The 13,051-nt window shown below is 38.9% G+C and overlaps 2 protein-coding genes across 3 annotated transcripts; both read left to right on the top strand.

Annotated features, from left to right (window-relative positions):
- Window positions 1-575: 575 nt before the first annotated feature.
- On the top strand, window positions 576-12,828 carry LOC105232928 (myosin heavy chain IB). 2 transcript variants are annotated; one of them, XM_049448132.1, is made up of 2 exons: window positions 576-674; window positions 12,212-12,828. In XM_049448132.1, exons 1-2 carry the CDS (start codon window positions 620-622, stop codon window positions 12,751-12,753), a joined length of 597 nt encoding a protein of 198 aa, XP_049304089.1. In that variant the 5' UTR covers window positions 576-619; the 3' UTR covers window positions 12,754-12,828. The 2 variants fall into 2 exon arrangements, with proteins under 2 accessions (XP_049304089.1, XP_011213137.2); XM_011214835.3 differs by lacking the exon at window positions 576-674 and adding an exon at window positions 12,000-12,149.
- Window positions 6,350-6,822, top strand: LOC125776431 (probable H/ACA ribonucleoprotein complex subunit 1-like protein). The gene is made up of 2 exons (XM_049448263.1): window positions 6,350-6,495; window positions 6,558-6,822. Exons 1-2 carry the CDS (start codon window positions 6,441-6,443, stop codon window positions 6,746-6,748), a joined length of 246 nt encoding a protein of 81 aa, XP_049304220.1. The 5' UTR covers window positions 6,350-6,440; the 3' UTR covers window positions 6,749-6,822.
- Window positions 12,829-13,051: the final 223 nt, after the last annotated feature.

Genomic DNA, 13,051 nt, shown 5'->3' with positions numbered 1-13,051 from the left:
GAAGGACCAAGTGGAGAAGGACCTGGCTTCGCTTGGAATATCCAATTGGCGCCACGTAGCGAAAAGAAGAAACGACTGGCGCGCGGTTGTTAACTCGGCTATAATCGCGTAAGCGGTGTCTACGCCAATTAAGAAGAAGAAGAATAGCAAAGCTTCTAAACTTTTTCAACTTCTCGAAAGGTTTGATGATTTGAAAGCACCGCATCTTAATTTGAAGCTAATATCTTTGCTAAATGCTTGATAGACAGATCTATGAGTTTTTAATGGACTGCATGACTATGAAAAGCCGATGAATTTTGTAAAAAGTATCTCTATTTTAGAAAGTGGTAGTTTTGTTGTTATCTGCGGACAAGCGACCAACATGCTGCGACTGAGAATAAAAATTGAACATGAAAATTAACTATGGTGCACCGTTAGTCTTGTCTAGCCTGCGGTCTAATATTTATTTTAATAATGGCGTACTGTAACTAATTGCATGCATTTTATTTACTTAAAAGAATAAAAGATTGTATTAACAGTTGGTTTGAAATTTTGCTATTTCACTTTCATGAACTGCTATATAAGGGCTAGGGTACCAGAATATTATTAACAGTTTGACGAAGTTCATTTACTGGTGAATATGAAATTCTTTACGGTATTATTTTTTATCGCTTTCGCCGTGGTCCTTGTTAATGGTATGTTTCTCTAACTGAAAGTAACTCAATTTCTGGCAGATTTTAATATTAAAATTTTCTAGGCCAACGAGGTGGACCTGGCGGACGTGGTGGTCCACGACTAGGAAGACGCGGTGGTCCTGGAGGTCCTGGTGGTCTTGGCGGCCCTGGTGGTCCTGGAGGTCCTGGTGGTCCTGGAGGTCCTGGTGGTTGTGGCCCACTTAACTCCACTACTGTTGCACCATCTAGCACCACAACTGTTGCAGCGAATTCAACAACTACGACCACACTCGCTCCATAAATTTATCATTAGTTGCTTCAGTTATTATAAGCAAATAAGCTGAATTTCTAATAAATTAAAATAATTGCATTAAAATTTTTCTTGTATGCTTAAGAAAATTAAAAGTTTCGAAAAATTCTCTGATTTCTAACAGGGAAGGATAAGTAAGAACAAAACGACGATGGATTTTTATCTTCAAGTTACTATATCTACTTCAAATCCAGTTAGGTTCGATCATGTGGTAATTCTCGTAGTTATTAAAACACAAAGTTCAATTTTCAATTCAGTTCATTTTCGTAGTAATAAGCTTCCTCCTAATATGTTAAGCGAAATGCTATTTGACTCATCTTCTGAATTCATATTGGTATATATAGCTACTAGAAAATGCTCACAATCATAATTTGTTCCTTGACTGAGCCTATTTTGTATTACAAAGCGCCGGAATTCTTCGTTCTGAAAACGGATTTTCCAAATATTGTATTGGCTTGTATTTTGCTAGCCAGGTTAATAATTTTTACTGAGTTGAGTTGAGTGAGCATACTTTAATGAACATAAAACAGGACAAAACATTAACTTCGGCTGCACCAGGCTATAATAACTTTCACAAGTGTATGCTTCATGTCAACTGCTTTGCACAGCACGAAAATAAGTTGCTTTTATGTTGCTATGCAATATTAATATGGCTGTGTAAACTGACATTGAGCAATACCAAAAGCTCCGCCTGGGTCGAGAAGGATCTCTCCGACCCGTTCGATACCAAACGAGGTTTCAGACAAGGCGACTCCCTCGACTCTCGACTCCTGCGACTTCTTCAATTTACAGAGCTGAATAGAGAAGGTACAATCTTCTATGCTGGTGCGCCGATTATATTGATATCATTGGCCGTTAGTTCTGCTTTCTCCAGATTCCATAAGAAAGCGAAGTAAATACAGTAGGGGTATTCGCTTGCTCTTGCATATTGCAAAAATACTATACCGAAATATACAAGGGCACGAGAGCACCCATTGCAGAATCTAGTGATATATGAACGGCTGATTCGGTCAATTTATTGTGAATGACTAGTATGCATGGCTATTGTGAATTGGCGCACCTTCTGCATACATTTTTAACAAACAAAACTGTAACAAATCTTTATACTTTAAATAGAAATTATAAAATCTATTTAAAATTTACCTTCCTCAATAATTTAACAACGTAATATGTCTTTATGTAAAATGGCGGCAAAAACAGAGTTGCAATTAGATTTTTGCATGACATTACACGCAAATATACATGGGTTTTGGTCTGACATATTTTACAGCCATTGCAAAAAATTTTCTGCGTGTGTTTGTTGTTGTGCCGGTGCACGATTTGGAAATATATTCAATTCTTGCACCGTGCAAGGGTTTTGCAAGAGCAAGCGAATACCCCTATTCTGTCAAGTAAGAGCGTGGTCGTGTTAATTTATAAAAAAAAAATGATTTTATGAAACTTTCATATCTATATACACATTGTACACATTATAAACAATGATGCAATTTGGTCAATAATATGACCAGTCACCACCGGCGTCGATAATTGCCTGGCATCTTCGAGGCATGCTTTCTACTAATGTGACGGGCGTATTGTAGCTAGTAGCTAGGATCTCCAGATTCCGACGAATTTCGGAAGACACCTGCTTCAAAGTGTATGTGCGTCTTCCACGAAGCTTCTGTTTAATATGTGCCCACACATTTTCAATAGGGTTTGCATCTGGCGACTGCGACGGCCAATCGAATGTAACGATGCCAGATTGAGTTTTCCACTGAGTACAGAGGTTGCTGCGGTATTTAGGATCGTTGTCCTCCTGCAGGATTCAATCTTCATTTTTTCTGTTGAACCATCGTTGGAGATAGCAGCAAAGCCTTTTTGTAGACTTTTATCATTTTCTTTGCATTTAGGTTGTCAGTAAAGAGGTACAAAGTGCCGAGTCCCTGCTTTGCGAAGCAGCCCCAAAGATGCACCTTTATTCCATATTTTACGATCCGCTGAACAAGTCTATTGGTGGAAGTTGACCAGGCTCGCGTGAGAACAGAACGTGGCCATATAGAACATTCATCAGTAAAAATGGCATTTTCAAAATCTCTATCAATCTTCTCATGCGCCCAAGCGAGTCGCTTTGTCACAAGTTTTTCAGTCAACAGAGGCTTCTTTTTCAGATCATGAGTATGAAAAAGGGTTCGGATAGTTTCGTAGGATACATCTAAACCTTTTGCCTGTCCTTGCCGCAGTGTTAAAGCAGGATTCCGCGAAAACAGATTCACTATTTTTTTCATATTTTTTTTTTCACCTTTCCTATTGAACCACGTTCTGGTAAATCATCGACTATATATAGCTGGATCCACTTCTGTACAAATGCCTTCGACTTTCTCATATATTTAGCAGCCACTCGGCTCGCGAAGAAATTAGAGCGAAATCTTTCTTTAACTGCCAGTAAAGTCGACCGCGCTCTTACTTGACAGACTATAGGACTGCTAGTGAACGTGGGCAAGATGAAATACCTCCTGTCATCAAACAAACACGCGACTTGGCCCCACGTCACTGTTGACAGTCTTTGAAGTCAGTTCGGACTGAGTAGGCAATTGAGAAGTAAAGTCCTCTCTCGACGAAAAAAGATCAAACATGACTTGCAGTCATCATCTCCGTCCTGCTGTATGCTGCAGAGGCGTGAACGATAACATCTGATGATTCGGCCGAACGAGTTTTCAGGAGAAATGTTCTGCGGGAGAAGGGTCCTTCAGTCGACGGAACGATGAGCTGTACGAGATATACGACGACATTGACATTGTAAGCGAATTAAGAGACAGTAGCTACGCTGGCTAGGTTATGTCGTCCGAATGCATGAAAACACTCTGGCTCTGAGAGTATTCAGTGCATTATCCGCTGGTGAAAACACGACATGAGGAAGACATGGACTCCGTGGGAAACACCAGGTAGAGAAGGTCCTAGCCACACATTCTTAATTGGCGCCAAACAGCAAAAAGGAAGAACAATCGGGGCGCGCTGTTGTAAAGTTGGCTATAGCCGTGTAAGCGGTGTCTACGCCAATAAAGAAGAAGAGGAAGAAGGGGCGGTAAACTAGTCAGAATATTCTTAAAAACTTAACTGGAAAGATTTATGTCGCAACATGACATAAAAAATAAGTAAAGCAATATAAATCTTTAGAAATAATAACATTCCGTTTTAATTGCAAAATAGCCAACCTTATGTTTGTGAAGATATTGTGGATTTTAAAGTCGATTGTGCAATTTTTCAGGGCGCAGACAATTTGAAAGCACTAAGGCTCGAAAGAAGAAAGTCTAAAATGCGACCAAACTATTAGGTTATATATTGTTTAAGGCAACATCGAACAACAATGTCCCTCAATTTTTGAATGCTATTTGGTTTATGGCGTCGAATTTTGTGCTTTATAATTGCCCACAAGTTCTCAATAGGGTTGAAATCAGGGCTGTTTCCAGGCCATGGAAAAGGCTCAATGCCCAAAACATCTTTATATTCGTTCAGATATGCAAAGTAAAAAGTATATTTGTAATAATTAGTGTGTATGGAACTTCAAAAACTATTCGTGAATGAAAATGTTAGTGGTATCCATACCGACTTTGACCGCTGACACGGTGCAGAATCATCTTGAAAAATTACTTTTCCTACGAGGTCAGTTAAAGTTTCGATGGCAGGTAAAAGACTTTATTTTATTATTTCTACGTACCATTTAATATTATTATTTCCCCAAATTTAGGATTAATCTCCAAACCATAATATATGACGAATGCTTTACAATACTACGAACATCATTGTATCACTGCATCGTTCTTTGACTCAGCGACGAACCATGACTCCCGAATCTGATCTCATGAGGTTTATTTCGCTTTTGTCTGAAAACATAGTATGATTATTTTCATTGTAGGACCAATTTGCTCTTACTCTGGACCAATGTAGACAGGTAAAATGCATTTTTGGGGGATTTTGCGGCTCTTCGGGCTTTCAAATTATTTTCTTTCAACCGACGTTTAACAATTTGGCAGATTAGTGCTATTCGATGAACATCTTTAACCTCCGCATCAATTTCTGTCTTCCCGTTTATTCGTCTTCCTTCGACGTCCGCTTCAGGGCTGGCTTCTATTGATCAGTTCAAGCTGTTTTTTCGACTGCTTGCTTCCAACTCATCAGTTGTTGACCGTAAAATGTAGAATCAATCGTTCGAACAGGCTGAAGCAGCTCATAGTGGATGATTCCTTTCCAATCGAACCACACTCAGTATAACCTTCACAAAATTCATTGGTGGCTTAGGTGGCATTCTTCTCTTTTTTATACAAAAATTTTAAAATAAAGCGAATTTTTTCATTATCCTCACTCTTTTTTGGAACAGCTGTAATCTTTATTCAACTTCCCCGAATTTTAGTTAAATGAAGCTTAAAATCTCACCTTTCCAAGCCCATACAATGTGACACAATGTGATTGGTAGCACTGGAGATATACGATTGCAACGACATCTTTTGACAAAATACGAAAATACTTTTTCGACTACCCAATATTAAATTGAATTTTTCAGACATTGAGAAATGAAATAGCTGACATTTGAAAACGGGATTTTCCTTAAAAAAACCAGAAAATTACACAACTGCAAAGACATTTACAGACGGGAGGGTACTTTCTACCGGCTATATTTTCTATCTAAAGGGCCAGTTACTCGAAGGCAATAGAGACTGTAGTAATAATAACATCGGCCTATCAGGTAGTCTTGGAAAAGGAAAATAGAAAGATTTTCTAAGGGATTTACTGACATTAATTTCCTTTCGATGACGTCACTACTAAATCTATCGACAATTATTAACTTGCTTAAAAAATCTCAGCTAAGCATGGAGCTCAACATATTTACAAATATATTTGGAGATGTAGAATTATTTGGATTGTGGAACTTGGATTGTGTTAAGAATATCAAATAACTCCTTTGAAGCCAGTAAAAAATCAAAAATTCGCGATCAAGAAAGTTCCTATGCTAGAAAGCTTAAACTAGTCTAACGCCATACAGACTGAAGTCAAAGGAAGTCCAAAAAGTGACGACACCATTAGGCTCTAGCTTTTTTAAAGCAACCACCGAAAAGAAAATTTAAATTTTTAAATTTCCAAGTGTTTCTCACAGTTTCGAGTGAGTATAAAATTTTCGGCAGCAACCGAGCGTACTTTTCCAACTTGGCTTGGGCTTTGACTTCAATTATAAGTGGCCAAAGAACATGAAAATTCCCCGTGAAGTACCATTAGTCTAGTCTCGACTGCAGTCTATTATTTATTTTAATAATGGCGTACTTTAACTAATTGCATTTTATTTTTATTTACTTATACATTTGTATAAAATATTGTATTAACAGTTGGTTTGAAATGTCGCCAATTTGCGAAACTTTTTGGAAGAAATTTTGATGAAATTCTGCTATATAAGGGCTAAATTGCCAAAATAATATTAACAGTTTGACGTAGCTCATTTACTAGTGAATATGAAATTCTTTACGGTATTATTCCTCATCGCTTTCGCCTTGGTCCTTGTTGATGGTATGTTTCTCTGATTAAAAGTTGCTCAGTTTTTTGCAGAATTTAATATTAAACTATTCTAGGCCAACGACGTGGACGTGGTGGACCTGGAGGATTCCGTGGACTTCGTGGACTAGGCGGACGTGGCGGATTTGGCGGTCCACAACTAGGAGGACGTGGTGGTCCTGGCGGTCGTGGCGGTTGTGGTGGACCACGTAATTCCACTACTGTTGCAGCGAATTCAACAACTACTACGACCACACTGGCTCCATAAATTAATCATTAGTAGCTTCAGTTATTATAAACAAATAATCTGAATTTCTAATAAATAAAAAGAATTGCATTAAATTTTTTCCTTGTACTCGTATGCTTAAAAAAATTAAAAGTTACTAAAATTACTCTGATTTCGAACCGAAAAGGACAGGTTAAAACGAAACGCCGATGGATTTTTATCTTGAAGTTACTATACCTACTTCAAACCCAGTTAGGTTCAATCATGTTTTAATTCTTGTAGTAATTAAATCATGTTTTAATTCTTGTAGTAATTAAAACACAAAAAGTTCAACTTTCAACTCAGTTCATTATAGGTCTATTCAGCTTCCTCGTCATATGTTAAGCGAAGTGGTCTTTGACACTTCATAAAATGCAATGTTTTCGTGTCGGTATCCTAAATTCATATTGGTACCTATAGCTACCAGAATACGGTTACACTTAGAATTTTTTCGTCGATTTTTAGTACAATGCACCGGAATTCTCCGTTCTGCATGTGGATTGCCGCATATTTTAGTTTTGCTTGAGCCCGTATCCCCGCAAAATATGATAAGTAAACATTAGTGAAAACATGTATTAATTTATAATTATAATTAATAAGTATAATTTATTTACTTCTGCCCTTGTTGCACAACTATAGTGATCAACTCACGTCTGCGTCATTTATAAGTGCGAATACACTGATACTCAACATGCCTCGCAAGAAGCAAGTTGATGCTAGCGCATGCGGTAGCTGCTCTGAACCAGTACGAAAAAATACAAAAGGTCTAAGATGTGCATTATGTCAGAAATGGTACCACGTTGAATGTCTAAAATTGAGTAATGAAGAATTTAAAGTCATTGCTACTAATATCAAAAAACATGATGTACAGTGGAGATGCATCGTATGCAGTGAATTTGAGGTTAGTGTTAGAGACATCGATATTGCATCTGACGAGGAGTCAGATGTTAGCGGAGATGACAGTATTGATAAATTCGAAATAATTCTCAAGAAGAAATTCGAAGAGAGAAGTACACAATCTTTCCAAGCAGAGCGTTGCCACTAAAAAAAAATGTTCTAACTTGAGTGACAGGATCCTCTCCGTAGAAAACAAGCTCAACTCCTTCAGGAATGTATCATCTCCAGAAGACATCATAAAGGAGATGAACGATCGAAAAAGGAGAGAGAGTAATGTCATTGCCCTTGGCATCACTGAATCTACTAATGCTGCTGGTAATGACAGACTGGAAGCCGACAAAATTTCGCTCTCGGCAGTCTTACCTTCGAAATCTCTGCCAAGATACCTCAATTCAAGATCCGAAGACTAGGTCGTCCGTCAACCGGCCGTACACGTACCCTGCTCATCGAGACTCGTTCAGTGACCGATGCTAGGGAGATTTTCAAGCTTAACCAACGTGATGAAATGACAGTTACTTTCAAATCTGATCAGGCTCCAGCACAGCAGTCTCATCTCTGTGGTCTACGATCCAAAGTTGATACTCTTGGCAAAAATGGTGACACAAGCAAAACAATACATTCAAGGAGTACCGCAGATAGTGAACAAAAATTTTCCCTCGATCAGTGAGAAAAAGAAACCTAAAGACTCTTCAGATTTATTACCAAAACACCAGAGGCCTTCGGACAAAGCTGTCTAAATTTATGACAGTATGAACGGCTAGTGGTTATTATCTGTTCTGTATCACTGAGTCGTGGTTAAATTCGTCAATAAATCATGGCAAGGTAACTGATAGCACTTATACTATTTTTAGAAGAGATAGAGATCCTATATGCACTGGCCTAGAGCATGGTGGTGGCATCTTCATCGCCGTCAAACGTCATATCCATGTTGATTTAATTACCATAGATGAAAGAGATTTGGAATTGGTCTTCGTAAAAATCAAAGGTGACTTCAATTTGGCAAGCAGCATCCCCGAGCCGATTGCGGCAAATTTGTATACGATGGACTTGCTTTACTGGAATGCATCCAAATAAACAACATAAACAACTTCCAGAGCAATCTTCTGGACCTCTGTTTCAGCAATATTGAGGCTTACGTGGATAAACCTCGCGTTCATGAGGACAAATATCATTCCGCCATCATCATAAATCTAAAATTTCAACTCAGCTTAGAACATTTGAATCCAGCCACTTACTCATTCAAGAAAGCTGATTACGTCAGCCTCAACGCTTTTTTTCACCGAGTCAATTGGACGGTACTGTACGAACTGGACACCATTGAAAGTAAAGTCAATTGGTTATACAATAGTCTTGAAGAAGGAATATCCCAATATGTACCTGTTCACAAAAAATCTATCAGTACCTATCCCTGCTGGTTCTCCTATGAACTCATGAACAAGATTAAACTCAAAAAATTAGCACACACTCAATACAAGAAAAAGGAAAACCAACACAATTACAACCGTTATAGTACTCTAAAGATAAAAAACAAAATAACATTGATATATCATCCTCAATGTCCTGGATGGACCAAATAGCTGACACCGGCCCTGATATTAGCAAACTTTTCACCTCATATTTCAAGTCTACATTTTCCACACATACTAACGGCAATCAGCTCGTTGTTGCTAACTCAAATGGATCATCAACCAACGTACACAGCTAAAAGGTCCAATACAATGATGTTCTCAAGCAGCTACTTAAATTAAATACATATAAATGTGCCGGACCCGATGGGATACCAAAAATTTTCGTAAAAAAGTGCGCCATCGAGCTTTGTGAGCCCCTCACACATATTTTTAACTACTCTATTCAATCAGGTAGTTTCCCTCGTACCTAGAAACTGTCATATGTGAGTCCAATACATAAAAGTGACCCAAGATCTGAAGTAACTTACTAAGGGCCCATCTGCATCCAATCTACATTAGCCAAGCTCTTCGAAAAGTTGGCTCTTGCTCAACTATCTCTAACCTTCAAGGATATCATCACTATAAAACAGCATGGATTTGTGGGTGGCAACTATATACTCAACGCACTGAGTGAAGAACAAAAGGTACATTCAATCTACACTGACTTCAGTAAAGCTTTTGATTGTGTTGACCATATGATACTCGTCTCAAAACTCAATAACTATGGCGTCAATGGCACCGCCCTGGATTGGCTTAACTCATATTTAACTGACAAGTTCCTACAAGTCAGGGTTAACGGATATCTGTCTAGAGAATATGAGGTCACGTCTGGAGTTCCTCAGGGATCGCATTTATCACCACTATTCTTTAATATTTTTATCAATGACATTGTAAACAATATTCAGTCTGAATGTCTGCTATATGCCGATGATTTGAAAATATTCAGAATTATTTCAAACGATTCCGATGTCATACAACTATAACAAGATATCGACTGCCTGTCAACCTGGTGCCTTAAAAATAATATCGATCTCAATGTTAAAAAGTGTGCTGTCGTATCCTTCTTACGCTCTCATAACAACATTGTCACCAACAACAAACTCAACAACGAGTATCTACAGGAATTAACCGAAATCAAGGATCTAGGAGTTATAATAGATAACAAACTCACATTTGCAAAGCATATTGACAAAATAACTGTGCAAGCATTTAAAATGCTAGGACTAATGATCAGAACAGGAAGGGATTTCAACAACCCAAATTCTCTGGTCAGTCTATACCGCTCACTTGGCTTTATAATCTGGTCTCCATATACTGATACACTCATCAACAGAGTTGAGAGAATACAAAACAAATTCTGCAAGACATTGTTGTTCCATCAATCGTTAAGGATGCAGGGACTCTCCACTGAGGACATCCTCTCCCGTTTCAGACCCAACAGCATAACATCGCGTCGGAAGGTTTCTGATGTGGCATTTTTCTACAAAATTGTCAACGGTCTGATTGACTCAAAAGAACTCACAGAAACTACGTATACCACGGACCAAATAATAAGATTGCTAATCTCGTAAACTCACTACACACAGACATTGATTTTTACGGAGGAAAATACAATATCAAGCCTTCATCTCGCACACCAAAAATGTACTGTTTATCTACCACTAACTCGTTACTTACATTCAACCGATTGTGTATATAACAGTTTCCACATTCTTATCTCTATACCATTTTTTTTTTTGGTACTTAATTTTGTATATATTGGCGTATGGTAAATAAAATAAGTCAAAATTAATACGGTTGTGTAAACTGTAAGATCCGTCATGGTCGAGAGGGATCTCTCCAAACGGGGTTTCCGACAAGGCGACTCCCTATCGTGCGACTTCTTAAATCTACGCCTGGAGAAAATATTCCGAACTACAGAGATGAATCGAGAAGGCACAATATTTTATAAGAGTGTAAAGATGATGGCGTATGCCGATTATATTGATATCATTGGCCTCAACAACCGCGCTCTAAGTTCTAATTTCTCTAGACTGAAAAAGGAGGCAAAGCAAATAGGTCTGGTCCTGGCTGCAAACAAACAGTCGTCGCACTCGCGACAACAGTTATCACTTTCGTAAATTATTTCGGCTATCTTGGAACCAAGATTAACACCAACAACGGCGTCAGTCTCGAAATTCAATGCAGAATAAATATTAAATCCACTGTGCTATTTCGGACTGAGTAGGCAATTGAGGAATAAAGTCTTCTCTTGACGAAAAAAGACCAAACGCTACAAGTCATTCATAATTCCCTTCCTGCTATATGGTGCAGAGGCATAGGCGATCATATCATCTGATGAGTCGGCTTTACGAGTTTTCGAGAGAAAGGTTCAACGGAAGATTTACAGTTTTTCATTCAGTCGATGGAACGTACGAGATATACGACGACATTTACAGAGTTCTGCGAATCAAGAGACAGCGGCTACGCTGGCTGGGCCATCCTAATGGACGAGGCCACTCCAGCTGTGAGAGTTTACGACGCAGTACCCGCCGGGGAAGAGAAAGACCTCCTCTCCGTTGGAAAGATCAGGTGGAGAAAGAGAAGAAGAATGATTTGCACTTCAGAGTGGCTTAAAAGATCCTTCGCCTATTACTCACAAATAGACATATCTAAGTAAGTCGTGTGAAAATTTAACTCGATCACTCCAGCCATTTTGGAGCAATCTCACTTGGTCTGGCTTGCGTCGAATCAACTTCCAGTTTTCTTAGAATCGTTAGTCTAGTCTAGTCTGCAGTCTAATATTTATTTTAATTATACTTTCGTTAATTCCGGAACTTTTTCGATTTCGTGCATTTTATTTTTATTTACTTACCATATGAATAAAAATTGTATTAACAGTTGGTTTGAAATTTCTCCAATTTGCGAAACTTTATTTGTTGACACTTTCATGAACTTCTGCTATATAAGAGCTAAGGTACCAAAATAATATTAACAGTTTGACGAAGTTCACTTACTGCTAAATATGAAGTTCTTTACGGTATCATTCCTCATCGCTTTCGCCGTGGTCCTTGTTAATGGTATGTTTCTCTAGTTAATAGTTGCTCAGTATTTGGCAGATTTTAATATAAAAAATTTTTAGGCCAACGAGGTGGACGTGGTGGACCTGGAGGATTCGGTGGACTTCGTGGATTTGGCGGACGTGGCGGACCTGGCGGTCCACAACTAGGAGGTGGTCCTGGCGGTTTTGGTGGTCCCGGCGGTTTTGGTGGCCCTGGCGGTTTTGGTGGTCCTGGCGGTCCCGGCGGTCCTGGCGGTCCTGGTGGTCCTGGCGGTTTTGGTGGCCCTGGGGGTTTTGGTGGTCCTGGCGGTTTTGGTGGTCCTGGCGGATTTGGTGGCCCTGGTGGTTTTGGTGGTCCCGGCGGTCCTGGCGGTCCTGGTGGTTGTGGTGGTCGTCCTGGCCCACGTCCTTTCAGGCCACTTACATCCACTACTGTTGCACCAGCTGCCAACTCAACTGTTACTCCCTCAGTTATTGCTAACTCAACTGTTACACCCTCGGTTGTTGCCAACTCAACTGTTACTCCCTCAGTTATTGCCAGTACAACTGTTACACCCTCAGTTGTTGCCAACTCAACTGTTGCAGCGAATTCAACAACTACTACGACCACACTCGCTCCATAAATTTATCATTAGTTGCTTCAGTTATTATAAACAAATAATCTGAATTTCTAATAAATGAAAATAATTGCATTAAAATTGTTCTTTGTACTTATGCTTAAGAAAATTAAAAGTTACGAAAAATTCTCTGATTTCTAACCGGAAAGGACAAGTTAAAACAAAACGGCGATGGATTTTTATTTTCAACCTACTATAACTACTTTAAATCCAGTTAGGTTCGATCATGTGGCAATTCTCGTCGTAATTAAAACACAAAGTTCAACTTTCAACTCAGTCCATTATCGGTATATCAAGCTTCCTC

Source organism: Bactrocera dorsalis, chromosome 1, assembly GCF_023373825.1.
Source record: "Bactrocera dorsalis isolate Fly_Bdor chromosome 1, ASM2337382v1, whole genome shotgun sequence".
Taxonomy (NCBI): Eukaryota; Metazoa; Arthropoda; class Insecta; order Diptera; family Tephritidae; genus Bactrocera; species Bactrocera dorsalis.
Note: the sequence above shows the minus strand (reverse complement) of the source record. Positions and strands in the feature narration are given on the sequence as shown.

Coding starts and splice junctions, on each gene's coding strand:
- LOC125776431 (XM_049448263.1), top strand. CDS start 6,441: ATGAAATTCTTTACGGTATTATTCCTCATCGCTTTCGCCTTGGTCCTT. Junction 6,496..6,557: donor CGCCTTGGTCCTTGTTGATG/GTATGTTTCTCT, acceptor AAACTATTCTAG/GCCAACGACGTGGACGTGGT.
- LOC105232928 (XM_049448132.1), top strand. CDS start 620: ATGAAATTCTTTACGGTATTATTTTTTATCGCTTTCGCCGTGGTCCTT. Junction 675..12,211: donor CGCCGTGGTCCTTGTTAATG/GTATGTTTCTCT, acceptor AAAAATTTTTAG/GCCAACGAGGTGGACGTGGT.